General features: G+C 37.9%; 2 protein-coding genes across 2 annotated transcripts; both read right to left on the reverse strand.

Annotated features, from left to right (window-relative positions):
- Positions 1 to 4539: 4539 nt before the first annotated feature.
- Positions 4540 to 12446, reverse strand: LOC147866351 (cyclin-like protein). The gene is made up of 12 exons (XM_087316793.1): positions 11430 to 12446; positions 10604 to 10661; positions 10154 to 10429; positions 8789 to 9153; positions 8444 to 8620; positions 8085 to 8306; positions 7299 to 7373; positions 7153 to 7222; positions 5870 to 7070; positions 5688 to 5762; positions 5293 to 5370; positions 4540 to 5120 (listed from the first exon to the last, which is right to left on the reverse strand). Exons 1-12 carry the CDS (start codon positions 11826 to 11828, stop codon positions 5075 to 5077), a joined length of 3042 nt encoding a protein of 1013 aa, XP_087172919.1. The 5' UTR covers positions 11829 to 12446; the 3' UTR covers positions 4540 to 5074.
- Positions 12447 to 16699: 4253 nt separating this feature from the next.
- LOC147866352 (uncharacterized) lies at positions 16700 to 23332 on the reverse strand. The gene is made up of 7 exons (XM_087316795.1): positions 23258 to 23332; positions 19541 to 20140; positions 19337 to 19434; positions 19087 to 19111; positions 18352 to 18472; positions 18129 to 18263; positions 16700 to 17295 (listed from the first exon to the last, which is right to left on the reverse strand). The coding sequence occupies exons 2-7, from the start codon at positions 20001 to 20003 to the stop codon at positions 17085 to 17087; spliced, it is 1053 nt and encodes a 350-aa protein (XP_087172921.1). The 5' UTR covers positions 20004 to 20140; positions 23258 to 23332; the 3' UTR covers positions 16700 to 17084.
- Between the last annotated feature and the right edge of the window lie 463 nt (positions 23333 to 23795).

The raw sequence follows: 23795 nt of genomic DNA on the forward strand, positions 1-23795 counted from the left end.
GGCAATGCTACATGTTGAAACCATGTGATCACCCAAATTGATGACCATCATCATGCTAGTCATTTTTGGCCATCCACGGAACATGTATCACCGAAATACGGTACAAATATGACACCTTTAACCCTATGTTTTGTGTGACCTTACCAATAGGGGCATGTCATTCGAACCCCAAAGATATATCAGATGAGATCGTTTCGATTCGGAGCGCGACACTTTCACAAGTGGGGTGCAATCCCCCCCCCCCCCTCCCTTGATTGTGTTTAATATACCTAGAACAAAGCACATGGGAATAAATAGCCTTTTGCCACGTGGACTCATTGGCGCCAAAATCACATTGAAAAGAAGAAGAAGAAACAAAGGAACTTTAACCCAAAAACATAAAAAAGACTTTCCCACCAAAAAAGAAACAAAATACAAAAGGGTATATATGTGTATATATATTTTAAAAAAAGGTTGTAATTAGTATATATTTTGTTTTTATGTGAATTTGCAGTCGAAACAAAATCGGTGCGTTGTGTGATAATTTTTTATTGTTCCATAATCTATTTATTGTTGCCATCTTTATTTAAAAACAAAGAAGGTCTCCATTGTTTTTTGAGCCCCATGATTTTGCTTTTTCAATGCATAAAAGAAGCATAAAACAAGACAAAACATGAAGCCCCACCCAACCCACCATGAATCATCATCATCATCATCCACACTATCATATCAGTTCAGTTCATTTCACATAATAGTAGTAGCACTCGTCGTAGTATGTAGTAGCAAAAGCGGCCTCTCCACATTTGTTTTTTCTTTTCGTCTACGTTTTACTCCTAAACGTTTCGGACACGAACAATCGCTTATCCCACTCCTCATATTCCATGCTAATATGTTTCCTGTCGGTCCCACACTGCTCTTGGTAGTATGTGTGTTATTTTACTTCATTATTTGGGCATATGCCTTGTTTATAAATGCACACATGCAATGGCTTTGATTGATTTTAGCTTCTTTGTTTAATGTTGCAATGTGCATGTGAAATTATGTGATTTGTTTCTAACAGTATGTATACTGCATGTGTTTGTATTTTTTTTTCATAATAATTTGGGCGTGTGCCCTCTGGTGAATGTGCACATGCAGTGTCTTACTGTTTGTTTACTGTTTGCAAAGTGTATGTAAGAGTTCATAAAGTATGTATTTTCCTATGTGTGTGCGTGTGTGTATAGATGAGAAGGGACTTTAGGAAATAAGTGGGTTTAAGATCAAAGAGGGGGAAGAGTCGATAGGAATTAAAATAAAGTAGAAGTTGGGCAGAGCTGTCTGAGGACATATTAATATTTCTTTTTAAGGGTGCAAATTTGTCTTAGTGCCAACGATGAAGAATAATGTGAACCTAGGGTTAGCGTTGATCCTAGAAATAAAATCGGGTTGGAGGTTCGGTGAAGTAGGTCAAGTGATGAGGAAACCTGTGTCCAACATCACTTTCTTCTTTAGCAATGGGCAACACTGCTTGTAACAATCGGCAACGGTTCGGTTCGATGGGTTCCAAACCGAACCGTTAAATTTTTTTAAAACCTGAACCGATGAAACCGTTAAACCAAACCATTAAAAAATATTCAAACCGTTAAGCCATTAAACCGGTAAAACCGTGGTTGCATGGTTTGGTTTCGGTTTTAAGCTTAGGTCAAAAATTTTAAAGATTTTCCTAAAATGTGAGAATAAGGCATGAAAATGATAAGATTGTTTAAAAACGATTTTTAAAAATTTGTTTAAATTGTTTTTTAAAACTTTAAAAAAACTAAAAATTCGTTAAACCATTAAAACCACGGTTTGGTTCGGTTCAGACCGAACCGTTGCCGATTGTTAACTACTTGTATCAAATGCTCAATCATGAGCATTGTTCGCCATGCTCCCATTCCTTTTAGTTGTTGTGTAGACACATTCAGAACCAACTAGCCATAATGGGAGTTATCATGGTATGTGTTCGCAACACAATAGGCTCACTCACACCATCGTATCGAGCTTCACACTAGGGTATAACTTAAGGTTTCAACACGTGAGCATTTCCCAATGGAAAGGCATCGGATATGTCGATTCGGATATGCAAGTTTGAATCTCATTGCTCTCAAAAAGTTTAATGAAGAATTTTACTTTTCACCAAATTCCTTTCTTTTTGTCTTGATTGGAAGTTGAAGACACATTTGCCGAATTTTAGTGTAAAAAAATTGTGTGGTGGCTAGTAGAGAAATGAACAAATTGCATAGTGGCGACTACTATCACTACGAGTAAAATCAAGATGTGAGTAACGGGGAAATAGTCAATGTCGTTCAGACAAAAGATCAAGTACTAGTAGATCGATGGTCCTCTTGGAGTCACATAAAAGAATGTCTCGCAAGTTCCATGAGAACACAAATGTGTTCTCATGTGGTGGCCTTTCAAAGCACACCTTACGTGTTTAGTTGTTCCAGATGATGAGAAATCCGTTAGACCTATAGGAAAGAATGTCTCCACAAGTTCCATGGTAAACAAAAGTTTTCATTCATGGATAGCCTTGCCAATAACTTCTTTTGCGTCGAGCCTATAGGATCAAGCCACTAAAGGTTTCACAAGGGAATTTGTTGCCTCCCTTTCGTCGCTTCTTTCTTCAAGCTTTGTTCACCCCAAAACTTAAAGTTATAGAGATATATATACAAATAAGTTTGGGTATAACTTATAAGTTGATATCAAACCAATTTTAATCGAATGAGGGGAGGTTAGCAGTTGCAAAAACCCGCAATTTACATTTAGTTTTTAGCAATTCAAATAAAAGCTACACCATATTACATAGTATATAACCCTTTTGCACAAGCATAAAGAAATTAGGACAAGAAAGAGTTGAGGGAATAGCTTTGATTTGGCATAGTGTCTACAATGAACAACAATGCCTTGCTTTTCGTAGACCTCCCACATGCCCTTATGATTTGGTTATTTGCTATATTCAGTCTTTTGTTGTAACTTGGGTGTTCAAATCCCTAAATGAGTGAACTTGACAACTCTTGGTAATCCAATGCTTTTTCTTTAGAGCATAAACTTTGTTTGTCATTATCCTTGCATGGATGCTTGGCTTCAACAAAGTGTGTGCCAACTTATTCTTATTTGGGCCACACTTCTAACCACTCATGCATTGATGCTCCGTTTCCCCCTTCCAATCATTGTTACTAGGTTTCAAACCTTATTGTGTGTGTTCACAATGAGTAATCCTTTCCATTGGAGCTATGGTTTGTTGTTTTCTTAATCATCTTTTTTACTTTCTCATCCAATGCTCATTTTGTCCATAATGTTGACCTCATGTAAAACTTGATTGTTCAGGCATTTTTCCATGCGCACATGCCACATCAAGGCATCATCGATGTTTATTGGTCACAATAAGTCTCTTCTACACTCCCAAATCTAATGTTGCATTACTAACCTTTTTAAGCATTAACAGACACTTAAGCATTGTACACCATAGTATGTGAAAACTTTTCATTTTAATCCCACATAAAATGCTTGATGTTTGACTAGTATGCACATGATCACAATCGATGCCTTGAGATGTACAACTATCCTTCATATACAAATAATTATGTGCTTAGAAAGAAAGTATTTTATTTCAAGAATCATGAAGCCATTCACATACTTCCCTAACATTTGATATCTCTACCATGATATGGTAATGTGTAGTAAGTGGATGATCAGAATCGTGCCATATCCAACATTACATCCTAAAGCACAATGTGAAAACACTGCAATGTAGGTGTAGGAAACCTCTCCATCAACGCACAAGCCTATTGTCCACAAGATTCACATCTGACGCATCAACATTTACATTCAAATTTGGCAATGCTATCTTTTACACGCATTATATTGTGCAGAATGAGTGAACCTTGAATGTTGTGAAAGCATTTCTCAAGACCGTAGTGTACACCATATCATCAAGAAATTTGGCAGCATATTGTTAATCACAAGATTTTGCCAGCACAAATCCATGTTTATATAATTCAACTTCTAGAATTTCAATATGATCATCACCTTCAGTTAGCAGTAAACATTTGAGGTAACCACTATCCATGAGATAATTGAGAATCTAGCATATTCACCATCGAGAACTATGAAGAGATCACAATATGTATCTAAGAGCTCCTACAATTACGATGATTTAAATCAGCAAGAAGAGCTTCATAACTGTGCGGCAAGAATATATTGCCCATTCCAAGCAATTGATAGTGCTAGAATACACAGCACAAAGAGTCATTTGCCAACTCCATCCTTGACAATACCCTGGTAATAAGGGAAATGGAGAGTATGCGACCTTGTGAGGCACACCATCAAGGACTATAAACCACAATCAAGTTATGTAACTGTTTTATGTCCAGAAGTGGTTAGCTATAGTCATGCCTGATGCTATTAGTCACACTTCAGTGAATAGTATCTGCGACAAAAAACAGTATCATTTAAACATTACCCACAACATCTACTCCAAGTCCAATATTAGGGCTTGAATAATATTCACCTTCTTTAAACTATCTTGAATGTCGCAGCAAGTGAAGTTTAATTGATGAAATACATGCTCAATTGATGAAAAAGTTACATTTACATCAAAGAGGAGATCATTTGATATTCAAGTAGTATCACAATCTCCTCACCGTTGAGGTTCTTTATCACTCACAAAACTAATCCTAAACTTAAGTTCTAAAACCATGTCATAGCTTGAAATAGCTTGTGTATAATTTACTCTTTCAATTCCTTTTTCAAGCTAGACATATACATATTAATCATTAAAATCCTTCACACCAGGTAAGGGGAAAAATTACCAAAAGATGATATCATGTGAGGCCATAACATTTGCCTATATATATATGGCACAACATGCGTTTGTTTTTTGCCCCTTGTGTGCCGGATTTGAGCTCTCAATACAATGCCGAGTAAATCTTTCGAGCACAAAAAATCAGGTGAGCCAGAATTAATTAACAGACACCCCCCCCCCCCCCTCTCTCTCTTTAAAGTCGAAACTAGTCCTCTCTTTTTTAAGTATTGCTCAACTCTGATTTTGGCATTATGCAAGCACAAAAGTGATTTATTAACCACGTCGCCTCCGGTGCACAGGAGATCTCGAGGCATCCCTCCTAACCAAAAATAAAAATAAAAAGAGAAAACAAGAAAATAGCATTGGTATCATAAAAAGCTGAAAACTGAATATATATAAATCACAATTATGATGACTGCTACACTACATAGCAGCAATTCTCCCTTTTTAGATGTCAAAGTTGAGTATAAAAACCTATAAAGCACTCTTACCTGGACTTTTCATGAGGGGCATTCCTGCGATGGATATGCTTGGCATGTGGAGAACGACTACGAGAACGCGAAACTCGTCTAACGATGCACATCATGATATACTGAATAAGTCAAACCAAAAACCAAAAACAAAGAAAAGAGAAAAGATGCTTGCCCCATGCTAAATCCTTTTATGACTGCCCTTTGTGTTGTGCATGAAAAAGACAGATGTCCAAAAATCTTTCATATCCATACATATATACAGACATTATATATTAAGTATTTCAATGCAAGATAAAATCTCAATGGAAGGAGTTTCAGCAACCTAGCTTCGTGTATATATTAATAAAGAAAACTGAATACCTTCAAAGTTAGAACACACACAAATGGTTAATTGAAACATCATGTATACATACTTGATTCTGGATCTTCCAAGAGGTGAAGGCAAGTTACTATGGTGTTCTCTTCTCGAGCTTGAAGTACGCATCCTCCTGTTGAAAATCAATTCCATCCCAATTTAAGGTCACATTCATAAAACCTCTCAGTTATTAAAAAATAATAATTCAGTCAAACAATTCATACATAATGAATTAATTACCCTCTGCTCTTATCACTACTTGATGAAGAGCTTGCACTACCAGAGGATGATGACCTATGGTGCACTTTCTTGTCGATGCTTTCTACATTCCTTGGCCGCCCATTCCTTTCCTTCTTCGCATCCCGTTCCTTCTTCTCTTCCTGTTCCTTCTTCTCATACTTCCTCTTATCTCTATCATAGTCTTTATCCCGAGACTTTGTTTTCTCTTTTCCCCTTTCCTTTCTTTTATCTCTACTGGGATCTCTAAGCCTCTCCTCAATTCTTTCAGCTTTTGGTTCTCTACAATCTTCTCGCTTTTTTTCTTTCACTGACAAATCCTTTTCCTTGACCAACAAATCCTTTTTCTTAACAGATGAAGAATCCTTTTCCTTCTTTCCCTCATTTCTCTTTTCGTCCTTTTTCTTATCCTTAACAGACAAATCATCACTTGCATTCTCCAGCTTTCTTAGAGAACCAGGTGTCTTACTAATACCAGAAGAGCCCAGATCCTGACCCAAAGCTAACCTCATATTTGACTTTGTCTCATTTCTATCTTGTTCTTGTTCTATAGTTGAAGCAATCTTGGTAGCGCGTTCAGATGATCTATTTTTAGAACTAAAACTAGCTTCTTGGGTGTTAGTCTCGTTATGTGCATTTTGATCTTCAGACAAAAGGATTCTTCTGCCATTCTGATCATCTCCTCCACTGCTTTGTTCCAAGAATGCAGCATCTTCCTGATCCCGTGCACGTTTCTTCTTGCTAATGCCAACTTCGTTCTCTGTTCTCTTTTCCACTTCATTTTTCTTAGAATCCGATTCCATTTCCTGCTTCACATCAGGTATCTGAATACTATGTTGAAATATTGGATCTGCTATTCCAGATTGAGCATCTCCCTTCAATATACCCTGATTTGAATCACCATCTAGATTTCCATGTTCCTGTTTCTTCTCTGTTTCAGTTTCTCTAGAACTATCTAGATATTTATCACTCTTAGTGTCCTCAGAATTCTGTATCTCCTCATCATCTGAAGCATAATTTCCAAGACCGAGAACATCACCTCCCGGTGCACCAGATTCTGAACTTTCCCTGTTTTCATCGCTATCATTTGCCACATGGCCCTTTACGGAAGGTACTAAAACCCTACCAGACAACGAAGAGACACCACTATCTAGAGCAGCTGATATATGACCTGTTCTTCTACCTTGATCAACAGAATCTCTATCTGCAATAATATAAAGGATTATTGGAACCACATTAAACTATAGATATTTGCACCGAAACAGATAAGAGAAGTGCAGTTTTGCCTTGAATAATATCATTATCATCCTCATCCAATATTTCTTGTGCTATCTCATCGAAAAGATCTCCAGTGACCTATGTAACATCCCATCTATTTTCAGAAAACCAAACATTTTGCCTGCAGGAATCACTCGTAATCAACACGTAATACCTTCAGGAGCACTTCAGTCAACAATCTCTTTATCTCCTGATTAATTGCAGCTGTTCTTGCAGCTTCAATTTCTTCCTGGCACAACCATCAACGGACCAGTTCCAACATTAGAGACAGAAGTATGTATTATGGTGTTTGAATATTAAAGGTCCAATATAAGCGCCAAATGGACACCATCCATTCTGCTGCTGCAAAAATGCTATTCCACAAGAAAACATCACCACACAAAGTTTACATTTCACGCTGGTTTACTGGAGAGTGGTACAACGCAGCATACTGATACTGAAGTAGGTGATACATGCACCCAAATGTGTCACCCAAGGGTTGAATGATAAGACTGATATAGGCTTACTCACAACCCAAGATCTGAATTATTTCGTAATTGCTCTCTTTTGCTTATACAGACACATAATTGTTATTGGCTTGTCTTCTATAAATGTAACAAGCTGTCCTTTCATTTAGTTTAATTACACAGGCACAGACAAATAAACTTAGATGATGCAACGATATCCTGCTATCCTAAGACCAGGTAAGTATAACACATCTCCCACATGGTGAGGTGGGCATATGGTTAAATGTAATGTATTAAATTATGAACCCTACAGCGGCAATGACAATATCAACTGCTGCACATCAAATGCTTTATGAATATACGTCCACTTTCAATGCACTGATAAGAGTATTCATTATTGGGATCACAGCATAAAGCTTAAACTATAACCCTGCAACACAGCTTCCAAAATCTTCCACCAATAAAGTGATGTAGCGATGAGTTTATTAGCATACCTCTTGATCTTCCTCTTCATCATCACTCAAACCAGGTGATCTGCCTCTTATTTTATCAGAGATACCAAGCCTTTGATTTGAAGGAATGATGGATTCTCCATCATTTCCCTGACTGTGTTCATCTGACAATAGCATACCTGTACCTGTGCCAGGGACATTCCCCGTGAGTCCAGCTGCTTTCTTCTTCATTATTTCCTCTCTTAGCCATGATGGCACAGCTGCCTGTCAAAAAATACAACAACCCGGAAGAGAGAATGTTCAAATGTCAATGTCTCTAAAAGACTATAATTGACTACGTTTACTAGTCGATCAGAGCAACAAAAGGGGGAAAAAACCAACTCAAGAGATTCTCTATTTACCTTTTTAGGACGTTCTGGATAGGCAGTATCTGGCAAGAAAACCGGTCGTAAAGGTGCACCTGGACCTGGCCCAAGTGATGGGCCAACTCCACCTACAAAAGGTGGAAAACCTAACCCTTGTGCATCAGGTCGTCCATACAAGGGCATACCCATCTGAGGTGGATGAAGAGGATCAAACTGCAGAATACGCCATAAAATATGAAAACCAGATAGGGATGATCCCATTTGTCAAGTCACTTACAAACTTTGTGCCACATTCGTCGTGTCAACTTAATCATGTCTCATGAGGTAGATATTGAAAATTGAATAATTACCCGCAACTTTTAGAAAATTCATGGTGTATACCTGAGCAGTAACAGGACCCATAGCAGGGGGGAAGGGCATACCAGGACCTCCAACCGGAGCCCAATTCTGCAGAGAGGCTGGAGACAGACCAAACTCTCCTTCGTGAGCTTCGACTACCACTGGCAGTTGATACTGTGGGAGAGGTGGTTGCGGCGGTTGTTGATGGTAATTCGAAGGTGGTTGCTGTGGATGTTCATAAACATGGGGCATTGGCTTGTCAGTATAGCTAAATCGCGGTTGAGATGACAAAGGTGATGCCTGACTTTGATGCAATAAATGACTTGCCGATTGAATATGCATTTGAGCTGAGCCTTGTTGTGAAGGTAGTTGATGTACTGAATCAAGGCTGTCAGTACCCGGTGGACCTGTTGTAAAATGAGGTATTCAATTTTGCATTATTGCAAGCATTATTCATAATGTGGGTTCCTATTTGCAACAAGAAAATCTACCTATACATGCGTGGAAATCCATATCATCGGATTTTTTTATCTTAATTTAGTAATATCAATAATACCTTGTTATTCATAATCATCAGTACTTCATTGGAACAGTATAGAATATTAACCTATCATGCTCTAGACTCATCATCAGAAGGCCATGGTCTTATGTCACTAGATTCTCAATTTACACAAAAATAAACTATCTAATAGATTTGGCATGGCAATAAACTAGACTCAGTATGATAACGGGCATGAATTGCAATGGAAAATAGTTATTAATTGGTGATGTTGCTTAAAACCATCTACAAGTACTCAATACCATTAAGGTTGATGCCAAAATATTAAGCCCATTTAAAGTTCAAATTTGGGGGTGATAATTTAAAATGGCAAGGGATATTTTGATAAACTTAGAAGCATCAAATTAAATCTGTAAAAACGTTAGGGTTGTAATGGTGTCCTCCTTGTAAAAATATCATCCAGAAAGGTACCATTTAGAGGAGACAATTCAGTTAAAATGTACACAGATTCTAATTCCAGAACACAGTAGTTAAAACTATAAAATAACAGATGTTCTAACAATTGCAATAATCTAAATTATAGAAAGGTAAACTGAAACATTATCCCAGTATAGGAAGTATACAAGAGTTTTAAAATATTTCCAACAATAACCTATAGAACAAGACAACTTAAAATTAACTAGACAAAAAAACAGAATAATGAAAAGACAAAGTGAGAAAGACAAAACTTCTTTTGTCTACTAGTCTAAATAGGACAAGGCATGTAGCTCCAATAATGATTCCCTACCATTTTCTGGCTAACCTAAACAGAACATTCAAGTGATAAGAATATTTCCACCTGCCGTCCAGAAGAGATCTGCTGTCATAATTAACCTGAATTTCATTTATTAGATGTGGTGACTGTCTACCTGACACAGATTTTCGGTCAGATCCATCGATGCTTGGTTCCAACATAATCAATGGCTTCTCAAACCCCTGTCTTGGAGGAGGATTATGTTCACCAGATTCCTGATGTTTTTTTTCTTCCATGTGGTGTTCATCTTGTTGCTTATGCTGGCCATAGTCTGGATATGGTTGAATGGCAGCTGGGGCTGGACTAGGTTCATCCTGGACAACTTTCGAAGCAGCCCAAGCACGAGCTTTTGCTGCCCAAACTTCCTCCTGGCTTAAGTCAATATTTGGGGCTGAAAAAAGTTGGTACAGAATTAAGATAAAAGGATTTCACCAGACAACAATTATGTGCATAAAGGGTAGTTCAACATACACTTTATAAAAATATATCTGTGTACATGTATATGTAATATTTACAAATATACACATATCATGTAACATACATGCTTGCATGAAGGTATTCTGACCTGGGTAAGACCACTGTTGCTGGTTCCAGACACTGTTATTATTGCCAGCCTGCCAAGCCTGAAATATGGAGATGACTGACTAAAATATTGATCGAAATCTTGAACTTGCTAGTGGGAAAATATTTATTAAGGCACCCAAAATGGGCATAATATATACAATTTCAACTAAATTCCTATAAACTCTGTGATATTTTCTCGTAATTTCCTTCATTAAATAAAACTCAACTTAAAAAATATTTCTGATATTGAAGTTTGGCACTTTAATGTGAATCCAGATGTAAGGTTTCAACCAAAAACTTTGAATTGACAGATGAATTTCAATATAGTTTCTTATCATTACATAATTATTAGCTTATATATACTTTTTGCAACTTTGGGTATTCCATCGAACTTCAATTTGCAATCATACTCCTATGCTCTTACTTTTCTTGAAACAAAGCAAAACTGAAGTCAATATGAAGGACATTCCTGATCTTTTGACCAAAAACCCAGAATTGGTTTTGAATGGGCAATTAAATGCCCCAAATGAGTTTCAAACATAAGCATGGACTTTCTTAAAAACATGCATGAATAACACAAATATTAAGACATAGCTAATCTTGGTGACCGCAAACTTAAGTTGAGTTTCAAACACCATTTTTTAAACCCGTTTCAAAGTTGAAATAGGTTTCAAATTTAGGCAGTACATCTACATCTTTATCTTTCTTTAAATGACACATTTTCCAGGTATAAGGCATACCTGATCTTGTTCAACAAAACTTGTCAAGGGTTCAAGGACATGTTTGGAAAACATTTGAAAACTAAAGCTAAAGATATGGAGACATACCTGATCTTGTTGGCCATAAGTGTAAGTAAATTGCGGTGGAACAGATGGGTATTGATGATGAACTTGCTGTTGTTGGGGATGAGGATAGTAACCTGCTTGATGCTGTTGATATGGAGGAGCTTGAGAATAGCTGAAAGATTGATCTCCTGGAGGAGCCAGAGGTGCAGGGGACCATGCCATAGCATGATGTTGTTGATGTTGATATTGCTGATGCTGTTGATGTTGATGCTGATGTTGATATTGATGCTCATTTTGTTGTGGTGGATATTGATGTTGATAATGGTGGTCATGCTGTTCATGCTGTTGCTGTTGATGCGGTTGAGGAATTGATGGAGCTTGATATTGATGAGGATACCATGACCCCATGTTCTGTTGTGGCCGGAAAGGAGATTGTTCCATTACTCTTTTTGTTCCACAACACTCGTGAAACCATAAAGCTTCTTCTTAACCCTTTCTTTGTTTCTTGCACAAAACCCTAACTTTTTCCCTTTTTGATATCTTTAATCCTTGGAGACGACCTGAGAACTCTCAAAAGCGTTTAAATATTGTTTTAATCCTGAGAACTCCTAAATTATTTTGGTTTATGTCGCAAAACCCTACAGTAACTTTAGGCCTTGTGTTTCTTTGCCACACCTGTCAAGCACTGAACTAAAGTTTTAAGATTTGCTCGAGACCTGCGGAACCCAAACGTTTTAAACCGTAGGTTCTGTTTCCTGCGAAACACTAATGTTAGGTTAAGGTGTTCTTTAGTTCCTCGAGAGAGAGAGAAAACCTAACGATTATTGAGGGCTGTCTTCTCTGAGAACTGTGTAAAGGAACCAAGATGATGACGCCACGGCCTGGTGTTTTGTTTCCTGCGTAGCCTTCACTGCCTAAGGAATGAATGAATGCCATACACAGTCCTTCCTGATGGTGATGGTGATGGTGATGGAGCTTTCTGTCACATCACAGTCTTTCTTAGTTAGGGTTTGCTCTTCTTTCTTTCTCTGTTTTTGTCTGGTTTCTTTCTTTCTTTCTTTCTTTCTTTCTTTCTTTCTTTTTCACCTTGAGCCTGGAATCATCCATCTTCCAATCAAAGCATGCCAGGCCAAGCCAAGCCAAGCCAGGGACACTCTCGGTTGATCGATCGATCGGCCGATCATTCGCCACGTTATCCTCCGATATATATGTGTATAGAACACTTATCCACGTGTATAGAATACTATGGTAAATTCTCACCACGGGATATTAAATGGTCATGCCCGTAACAATATATGTATATATGAGAGAGTTTGTACCCGTATAAGTAACCCTCGTGTTCCTGGCATTAGTTTTCTCTATTTTCGATATAGTTTAAAGATGTAACAGACCAGCTTGCCGACAGTTCCCCACTCCCTTCCAAAATAAATCGTCGATCGCCCTTACCTCCTCTTTCTCGTCGAATCATTTGAAGGTCATCACAACCTCCATCCCTGTAGTATCCTCTCTCCATGACTTTGATATCGATGGAATCCATCTACATGTTTACCTCGATATCTACCTTTGTTCAAATGGTGTATTTGTAGGTCTCTATTCTATTGATGTTCATCCTACCAATCAAACACCATCAGTTTATGAGTGTGCAATCAGCTAATGAGAAGTGTTTGAAATTCATGCATTTTGATGCAGCCACTGCACATGTTTGAATCTAATGTACGACTCAACTACATTAGGATTTGCATTTGGTACACTTGATTGTGCCACTCGAATATCCAATATATAAATATTCGAATAAGTAGTTATGTAGCTTTGTCATTATATGATGATAGTTAGGAATTAGGAAGCTAGTAAATGTCATTCATTGGGTATCTCTCTTGAAGGATATAGAAGCAAAAACAAAGTAGCAACTTGAATTCTGTTTGTAATTGAAGGATTCATACCAAGGATATCATTGTGTTTGAATATAATGTTGTCTTTAAGTGTTTTGTTAGGATATTGGCAACAACATCAATATCATGATCATCTATTATTACACTTCAAAATATTGAACATTCATAGGCGAGGCTCACGAAGAAAAGGACAAAGAAGAGAAATGAAAGCTAACATGCGCTTCTAGGCCTTTCAGTTGAGACATGGGGATGTTGTGGTCATACAATGGAGAGGGGTTGAAATAATGAGGGAAAAGATATCATAAAAGACAAGCTTCACTTTGCATAACACAAATCTTCTGTTAACATTGGATCACAAATTTTAGGATGGTAACTTTATTGATATTCTACATGTATAACACAAAGATTGGGCTCATCCACAGAGTGCCCACAAAGAAACTCATGTTTTAATATGAAACTTTATATTGTGGTGTGCATGTGTTCGTTCCTTTGTGCCACCATTTTAGCACACCCTTTTTAGCTAAGCCAACCCAAACGGGTACCTTTGTATCAATTATAAATTGAGTAAGAAGTAAGAAGCTAACTAGGTTGGTGTTGATCTCTTATGTGCATTTCACATATTGGTGGAGATGCGGGGTACCAGTTCCCCACGTCCAAGCATCCACCTCTTCCTCCTCACCTTAGGTTGCCCACTAACTTCTTATCCCACGAGTTTCTCCGATCCCCCTCCTACACGATAGCCTTCTTGTCCCCCACCTCAGCCAAGTCCAGGTGGCCCTCAGTCCACAAGAACGATTGATCTCTATCCGCCTATAGCCCTCCTGTCCCCCACCTCAGCCAAGTCTAGGTGGTCCTCAGTCCACAAGAAGGATTGATCCAATTGATCTTTCCCCGATCCCCTTTCGACACGATAGCCCTCTTGTCCCCCACCTCAACCAAGTCCAGGTGGCCCTTAGTCCACATGGGTGATTGATCTCTATCCACCTATAGCCCTCTTGTCCCCCACCTCAATCAAGCCCATGTGACCCTCAGTCCACAGGAGGGGTTGATCTCTATCTGTCAATTGTTAGCTCGTTTTCTGTCACTAGCCTCGTCCAACTATTATCTAATCAAGGCCGCCAATTCCACGAGGATGTCCTCAACGTCATTGCAGCTCAACTAGGTGTCCACTAGGTGTCCAACATGTGCTTAAGTCCCCATACCATCCTCAGACAAATGGCCTCACCAGACGCCTCAACAAGACCCACAAGAAGGAGATTGCCGCTTACATCGATCCATGCAACAAAACCTGGGATCAAATCTTGCCTTTTGTCACCCACTCCTACAATACATTTGTACATGCGTTGACATGGATCGACCTTTTTCGAGCACTCTATGGGCGTAAACCTCACCTCCCACCAGAATTGTCCATTGATGTCCATTCAAAACCTGCCAACATGGATAGTGCCACTTGGGGGACTCTATCTCCAACAAATGCTCCCCTCCTTCGACAAGCCACTACTCCTATCCCTGTTCCTATTCCTGCTCCTACTCCTCAATCTCTTGTTTCTCTCAAGGGGGAAATGTAGTGTGCATGTGTTCCTTTGTGCCACACTTTTAGCACACCCTTTTTAGCTATAAGCCAACCCAAACGGGTACCTTTGTATCAACTATAAATTGAGTAAGAAGTAAGAAGCTAACTAGGCTGGTTTTGATCTCTTATGTGCATTTCACAATATTACCCCTTCAATAACAATTTTTTGACAAGCATAGATTGAAAAAGAATATGTGCCACTGTTTCTCTCTTGGAGGAGACACTAACTATATATATACAAAATCTATGTCCTACCCTCTCTTAAGGTAGTACTTGATGAGGCTTTTGATAAAATAGAATGAGAGTTCGCCTCACAGAGCCTTAAAGGCATTATATATATGATAAAACTTTGCATGGTAGTAAATACCCAAGTTTTTAGAAATTCTACAACCCGTTTTAAATTGATAAATGACTTCCTAAAAATGGACATAACTAACATATTAGTATGCCACCCAAAGACATCATACATTACACTCTTGCTTCCATTAAGATCTTTTGGATGCATGGACAATTATTGTATGGTCTTGAAATATACAACAACTACATGAAACTTGCTAGCAAGACTTTAATAAATGAATTTTGAACAACTTGAAGTACTAAGCATTCTTTCCAATTTTGGAATCCCTACAAGCTTTGATGAAAAAGACAAGAGAGTGGGAAATAACTTAATTCCTTGCATTTCTACCAATGCATTATACAATATACTTTAGTCATTTATTTCCTCACATGTTCTAGTGGCCAATTAAGTGACATACCTATGATCTCACCACATTGGATAGAAACTTCCTCTTGTTAGGGAGCAAGACCTAGTGCAAAAACTTGAAGGTTTCCTGAAAGAAATGGCTCCAATAGTGGGACTAAAGTGCACGATTAGACCTAGCTAGTTGACATAGCATTAACTACATGGATCCTTCTTCACTTTGAAGAGTATTGTGCTTTCTTCATCCTAGATACTATGAAGAACATTAAACTATAAAAGAATACCCCAAATAGAGGTTTCAAACTTGCATAATTATTCCCAAACCATGAAGATCCACAAATTGGATACTACTGTAACTGAATAGTCCCTTCAATGAACTTATGTGGCATCCTTTGATGGAACTCTTGATTATTGGCGGTAATATTGTAATTCATCTATCAAGGGTCACTTGAAATTCTTCACCTTCATGTGAACTCCTAAATCTAGTAGAATCTTTTTAAGTTGTACAAAAAAGGCCACCTTCTATTCAGCATCAACAATGTGTTGTTATTTAATGATAGACACGTCAAAATATCAAGCACCCAAACCAACAACACTTAAGATATCATGTGTATTGTTTAAAGATTCTCAACAAAGTGTTGATTGGCACTTTTTCTCACCTAAACTAACTTTAGAATCAAAGTTTATCAAACACTTCGTTTTAAGGTTCTTATGCACTCCTCTTGTGGTTGTGCTTTCCCTCTTGGTTAGGTTGATTATCATATTTACTTAGGGAAGATGTCTTCATGTTGCCAAACGTGCTTGTAACTACACCCTCTTAGCTCAATGACCATAGTAAACATCAGATATGCCAAATACAGCTTCACAAATAGTAATGGAAAACAGAACACAATTAAGACAAATGTAAAGAAGATAAAAAAACTAGTCCTTAAAACTTTCCCATGAATCTTGGTAACCTCAAACATATCAGATTTCCAAGAGAATTTACAAATGAGTTCCTCTATTGACAATACTATTGACACTTTTTACTTAATATATGTATTCAAATTATACATGTGCTATTTCAAATATGAATTATAACCAACATGTTGATATGCATTACTCCCCAGCCATTACAATTACAATACATAAGAAAACATCCACAAACCCGTCAAAAGAACTTTCTATGTCCAAAATAAAGATCAATTTGAGTGAGATATACACGAGCCTGAAAGGGTCGCAACTTTCCAACATTTTGAATGAGATGTAATCTTTTTAACATTTCACAAATTTTAGTTGAAGTTCTTGATGGAAGGTTTAATCTTTTCCAATTATATGAAAAGAAATGATAGGCATGGACATTAATTTTGTCCTACAGACTAAAACTTCTATTCATAGTTTTCAAATGGTGATGTTAGAATTTTCTCGTTAACCAAGCTTCCTGCTTGCAACATAAAAGAACATATTTAGCACCCATCTAGAAAAATAGCACTCCAAACTGCACGGCATCTTTCTTTTAACGGATGAGTTTTGGACTATTTTTACGCTCAATTTTATCATCTCTTATCATATGCTCGGGCCAAAAGATTGACTTGAACTTCTTCCCAATCTTGCACTCTTGTGATGAGAGGATGCACTGGTCCATCTGAGGTTTTACTCCATGGATAGCTATTATTATGATCAAAGAGTAATACATCAATACCATGTTGTGCACATTCCACTGCATATTTTGGATTGTCATCAATAAGTATATCAGCACCAATAGACCTACATTCATATTTCCACGCATTAATCTTACAAGAAGAACATTGGCCTCCAGCACCTCTAACTAGAGAGCAGAGAAACATACATCGATCATTCTTATTACAACAGATTATGTTAGATAAGAATTTTAACAACAGTGTCAACCTTCAAAAGTGAGCTTTGGTTCCCCACTATTTAGATGTAATGGCTTTTTGAAGTTCATATAAAAAGTTTTTGGTATATAACATAGTTCACAAGAAGGCTGGAGACTTGGAAATGAGACCTACATGATTTAAAATCTTAATAGAGCTTCAGTCATTAGACATTGATGGTCCAAAAGGAAGATCACAGTCATAACGCATGCAGCCCTACGTTAAAAGCCAGATAGATACAGGCAGATGATATGGAGTACATTTTACATTTGAGTATGATCAATAATCTCAACTTGAAACAATGTAAAAAAAATCACAAAACATTAACTTTAGTTCATCATAATAAATATTCCAGCTCTAGATAGATTTCTGTCAACTATCACCTGGAAAGGTGGCTAGGTTCATCTTTGAACAAATATTCAAATGTGAGACAATCTTTTAGGTGCAGCAACAAGTATCATGATATATTTTCAGTAGACTAGGTCATTGTGTTATGTTTTCATTACATTGACCATGCTGACATCTAACTTAACTTAAATGGAAGAAATGACAACTTACACAAACATGTGAATATCAACAAAGCTCTACAAATTTCAATCACAACACTAAATTTCCAAAGGTTTTAATTACATATCTCATTTTTAACTGAAATTTTGGTGACTGAGAAATGAATTCTCCCGTAAAATGCCAAGTTAGGTTGGTTACCTGCAGATCTCTGATTTTGGGCGAGCTTCACCCTCCAAAGCAAAGTGGTTCCCAAAATAAATATCGTGAAATACACCAGGGTAATGTCTCTCAATCCAGTCAAGTGTCTGGTTTCTTATCACATGTTGTCTTGACCTGTACATAAAATCAAGTTGAGAATGATTTGTTTACAGAATCTTACAGTGTGATAACACAAGTCTTTTGGGGAAGATCAGCTATTTACGTGACAATGACAAGGTGACAGAATTCAGCTAACTGAAGAAGTGATTCATACGCCCCAGGAATTGGGAGTATCCCATCCTTAAAATGGTCCGATTCAAAAAATGCATGAACCCGATCATTTGCTGCAAGGAACAAATAAGCCAAACCTTAATGTGGTTAAACTTTTAAAAGTCAGCAGAAAATCATAAAATATTTGCCACCAGAACCTATGTTTTATGCCATGAAAGACGACGGCAAAATCAAACATGCATGCCCACAAAGATTCTTATGAAAATGTGAAGAATCAATAGTCTAATATGGAAGTTCAAGATGAAAACGCAAAACTAATCAGAAATGTGAGAAGAATTTATGGTGTTCAAAAAGAAATATTTTGAGGCAGTTGTAATTTCTGCTCTCAGTTTGGTACGTGTGTAGGTTTAGCGAAGAATGAGCAAGGTGACCACGCTGACGTCATCTGCATACTCTTTATTTGGATAAATACACTACAGTGCAACCTCATGAGTTACATCCAACCAGTGCAAATTTTGACAGGCAAATGCTATATGCAAAATTTAAATCCTGAATCCTAATCTGCAACATGAGAAATGTTTTGTGGTCATGTTTGCACTTATAAATGGTCCTGTTTATACACATCTCCATGATCTCACTCAAAACAAGCCCACATTCCAGTACTCTCCATATATCACAAAACATTGTTGCATTCAAAAGATATTTCACCAAACTAGAAGGGGCTTACCTTCAGCTTGTGAGCAACGCCAAATCTGCCAAACAAAGTCGATGAAATTATCATTAGAACTATGACATGTTATCAACAATTCTCTCAAGGTGTACTAGAATTCTTCAGAACTCAAAATGCTTTTATGCAGCATATGTATGGAATTATCACTACAACCAAGCTACTTATGAGTTTGTCCACGTGATTAAATAGGCTTGTGTATCCACACAGACTCATGGCATACTATGGAAGTAGGGGGTAAAATGTACACCTTCATGAAATCATAGACATGATATTGTGATGTGGTGTACTCCAGTGCATGCTCCTCTTCTATAAATGTATTGAGACTTGAAAGAAAACTCCCAAGAACTATATACACAAACAATAGGAAAAAAGGGAGATAAAGTGTTCATATAGCATGTTATCCATGTTAAAACAAACATAAAAATATATGACAAGGAGATATAGGACATACCTTCGTCGACGTCGACGGCTACTTGTAGCCGCTTTCTAGGTGGAGCTTGGACCTTTGTACGATCACAAGATGGAGTATCTCCAGGTGTAAGCCTAAGTGTTGTGATATCATCTATGGGTGTGTTTATAGCTACCATAGAGTTTGTCACATTGCATTTATCATAAGATGATAGAGTTGATAGATCAGAAGCTGTTGAAGAGATTATTCTCACGCATTCATCCTCCTTCCATCTAGATCTTTTTGAGTTTCGGAAGTGGTTTGTTGCATCATTTCTGCTATCTCTACACACAACTTTCCGTGACACGATTGCAACAAAGATTCTGGATTTTTTCCTTGACATAGTGGATATATGGACGGCTTTAGGGATATGAAAGTTTCTTGTTTTAGATGTACCCTGAACTGTAAGGCTTCTCAGTGTCTCTAGCATGTGTGTGAAGGTACCTGGTGTTGTTGACAATGTCATTGCAGAATGAAACTTTGGGCGAACTTCCGTTTGATGAGAGGGTTTTAGCAAGAGTTCAACTTCTGATGAGAAAACACAACAGCATGCGAGAGAAGTATTTCCCAGACCAATTAAACCATCAATTCCCGCAAATTCTGCTAGAAAATATCCCTCAAACACATTTCAGTGCAAAAAGATGGAGCAAGGATCTGCAAATGTAGGATATATTCTAAGATTTTCTACAATAAATTCTAAAGTTTCTTCACGTCCAAGGTCATCATGTCTGGAGCCTTAATACATGGTGTTTTCTTAACCTCTTTGTAGTACTGCCTCTCTTTAGAGAGGTATGGAATGAGTATTATTATTTTGAGAAGCCTTGTAGAAAAAACAATTGTACAGCCTATTCTTTAGGATGAAAAATATAATTACTTTTTTCTTATAAATAATTAGATGTTTTTTTTTCTGTGTGAATCTAGCTGGGCCTATTTTTATTACAAATCAATGGATATTTTTATTCTGATTTGCTATTAATTCTTCTCTTTCCACTCTCTTATCAAATGTTAAACTGTAATTCAAAAGACAAAAAGACTGTGCATCATATTGTTATTTGCACAGAATGTCTTCTTAGTATTGAAGTTATAAGACTTGGTATCAGAGCTACACACTCTCTCACACCTAGGAATCACACAGACTTTTTGGAATGAAGAATGACAATAATAACAAAGTGTACAGAAAGTTCCATAAGAAGATCTCGGTGAAGGAAATGGAAATAGGTCCTCACACACAAGTTTGAAGCTTCAATGTTAACAAATAGGTGAGAATAGGTGACAAACAGGTAAAGGAAAAACCACGGATTAAGATGCCATGAGACATGATCAAGAGATGTAAGTGTATAAAAGCTAGAAAACTAAGCAAAAGGTGTGACTTCTCATCTATAATGACAAAGATCTACATGTAAGTAAAGAAAACGGTGGAAAACTAAACAAAAGGTGCAGTTTCCTATTCCACCACAAGCTGCCCTACATGCCACGCACCAAAGCCACATCATCGTGATCTAATAAGACCAGGTAATTGATTTGGGGTCACCATGCTGCGGAAACAATCGTGGTGGAGGTCAGTGCTGCCCAGACAAGCAAACTGCATGCTGCACACTCTCTGACTACTTTTCCCTCCGGAGAGGAAGACAAAAGAAATGGCTGCCTATCAGGACCACCCAAAATACCATATGGCTGATGAAACAGCCCACCTTCCACCACATCAGTCACCACCTTGACTGCACCACAAACAGAGGTACCATGCAGGAGCAGCTCATCTGCATTGGCAGGGCCTTCACAAAAGCTCACCCTGGCTAATCATCAAGCCAACAATATGGCAACTACCACTCTGGTGTCCCTTGAACACCAGCCCGTTGTTGCCTCAAGATAAAGAGCTTCCAGCAGAGAATGCAAACCAAAAACAATCGAACCTTGCATTGCCATTGCCAGATCAACAGCCAATGCATTTAAGAGGAAACATTACCACAAGCGCAGCAAAGGGGTCAACCCTCAGGGAGAGCATTCAGTTTCATGCTGTCATGTCACAAATTATCCATGATGTAAAATGCCAACTCGAGCACATTTGCCCAATTTCACAAACGCCAAGTTTGCTAGGACTTTTGTTGGTTTTGTAGTTTCACATATACACATATATGATGGGGTTCTCTACTGTGGGTGTTGGGGGGGATTCCCTGTTGTCTGATTGTGTGGATCGAAGGAGATTCTTCGCTTTGGAACAGATAAAAGAGTGATGTGCTCAAACTCTGATGTAATGTTCCCAATTAATACAATGTATGAACTAATTTATTTTTTCAATCAATTGGTGTGCTCGGCTCTTCATGTATGTGTTTTGTGTAATTGTGTGTTCTTTTCCTTCTTGATCCAGGTCCACTCTTGTATAGAGGCTGTGCCTTCCGCACATGGGACATGATCGTCCAACTCAACGCAAGCGATAATGTTAGCCATTCGGCAAATATGAAATGGCCAGAAGGCCATAATGTAAAACAATGGAAAAAATAGACATACTGGATACAGTTGTAGGACTGATTTTAGTTTCATAAGGACTGTTGGTCAAGCGGGCCAATGAATAAGACAATAAAGCTGAACAGCAAGATAGTGACCTACTACGTAACATATATAAGATGCCCAACAAGCACATTTGTACGTGTGTGATATATGCGTGTGATTATCTATTGGCTGTTATTCAAATGCCCGTTCATATTGGTGCAACATAATTCCATTTCTATGTTTGATTCTATATCGATTTGTGTGTCGGTGTCTACCCTGTGCAAACACTGCAAATCTCAATGTTGCATTGCTATCAATTCTCGATTCTACTCCACACTGGCCTTCCCTGGTTCATGCAGTTCATACAGAAGTGATCATTGGTAAGAGGCAATAACAGAGGCATTTGAGGTAGATAGATAGATAAATTGATTTATTTTTAACGTCCACACAAGATCAATTGTGATATATGAGACGGGGACTAGCCCGTGGTGAGGATCAAACTAGGGATCTCTCACTTTTATGACTTTCTGTAGAGTGCCACTTAGAGAATTGTGTCATCTTCTCAAGTAACATTGAGATGGAATGCCCTCAGGTAACATAGACCCAGAGGCAAGAAAATGCCATTGATTAAAAACGTCATCACACATGATCACAAACATGAAGAAAGACGATATAGGGTACGCCCTTGATGATGGCCACAAATTGACAATGACAAAAATAGAACATCATGGATTAAGATGCCATCAGACATGATAGCAGGGTCAGAAATTGTTTGAGAGACAATGGCAAAGTGTTAACAAAGAACAGCATGGACTAAGGATGTCATTTGGGCATGATTGCAAACATGAGAGAAGCAATGTATGGTAAGCTATCGACAGTGTCAGCAGGTTTTCAACAAAGAGGTTAGAAGAAATCACCACGGATTAAGAATGAAATCGTTCATGATTATAAACATAAAGAAAACTATGTAAGCTAAACCATTGATACCGAGAACAGTTTTTTTAACAAATTAAGTAAAAAAAAGAAAAGCATCACGGATTAAGATCAAAGCAGCGAAACAAAACTATGATCATCACAAAACGAATTGAAGAAGAAAGAGCATGATCCTAAGTGCAGAGAAATGGAACACCCAAACTCGATCCTCTGGAAGTTAAAATACAAAAGAAAAACTTCACTTCAAGACAAATGGGTTGGGGAGGAGAAAAAGGGAAATCTTTGTGATTCTTTTCTTACCTCTGAGATGTCGAACGACTTTCCAAGGTATCACAGAAGAAGAAGAAGAAGAAGAAGACGAAGAAGAAGAATAGCGATGGAGTGAGTTCTCATAAAGGACAGGAAGTAAGTGTGTGCAACGAGCTCTTTTATGTATGTATGTATGTATGTATGTATGTATGTATGTATGTATGTATGCATGCATGCATGTATGTATGTATGTATACAAACAACACAAAGGAAGGGGCAGAAAGAGGGGTATGTATGGCAAGGTTTTTAGGTATTTACAGAAATACCCCTCCTCTCTGTCCCTAGCCCTGGCCCTGCCCCCCCTCTTGCCACATTTGTAGAGATTTAGGGATGAAACTTTTCTCTCTGCCTTTCTTCGCCCCCCCCCCCCCAACAAAAGCCCAATCATCTCTCGTCCACCCTTCGCTTCTGCTCCCAGAAAGCCCCTCTTCCAAAGTTTTCACGTGTATCTCCCCCATCGTGCCCCTTGCGTGTTGTTCGTGTCCTCTCCGTCTCCACGTGTGGCCCTTGACAACAGACGAATCGATTG

The sequence above is a fragment of the Azolla caroliniana genome, unplaced genomic scaffold, assembly GCF_043228905.1.
Source record: "Azolla caroliniana isolate FFs.n. ecotype wild unplaced genomic scaffold, voAzoCaro1.0.p SCAF_3, whole genome shotgun sequence".
NCBI classification, from domain to species: domain Eukaryota; kingdom Viridiplantae; phylum Streptophyta; class Polypodiopsida; order Salviniales; family Salviniaceae; genus Azolla; species Azolla caroliniana.

Excerpts from the sequence above, each read along its gene's own strand:
- LOC147866351 (XM_087316793.1), bottom strand. The coding sequence starts at position 11,828 with ATGGAACAATCTCCTTTCCGGCCACAACAGAACATGGGGTCATGGTAT. Across the intron at positions 10,430-10,603 it reads GCAACAGTGGTCTTACCCAG|CCCCAAATATTGACTTAAGC; the intron begins GTCAGAATACCT and ends AACTTTTTTCAG. Across the intron at positions 5,763-5,869 it reads AGTAGTGATAAGAGCAGAGG|GAGGATGCGTACTTCAAGCT; the intron begins GTAATTAATTCA and ends GATTTTCAACAG.
- LOC147866352 (XM_087316795.1), bottom strand. The coding sequence starts at position 20,003 with ATGACATTGTCAACAACACCAGGTACCTTCACACACATGCTAGAGACA. Across the intron at positions 19,112-19,336 it reads ATGTCTATGATTTCATGAAG|ATTTGGCGTTGCTCACAAGC; the intron begins GTGTACATTTTA and ends TTTGTTTGGCAG. Across the intron at positions 18,473-19,086 it reads GCGTTGCTCACAAGCTGAAG|CAAATGATCGGGTTCATGCA; the intron begins GTAAGCCCCTTC and ends TGTTCCTTGCAG.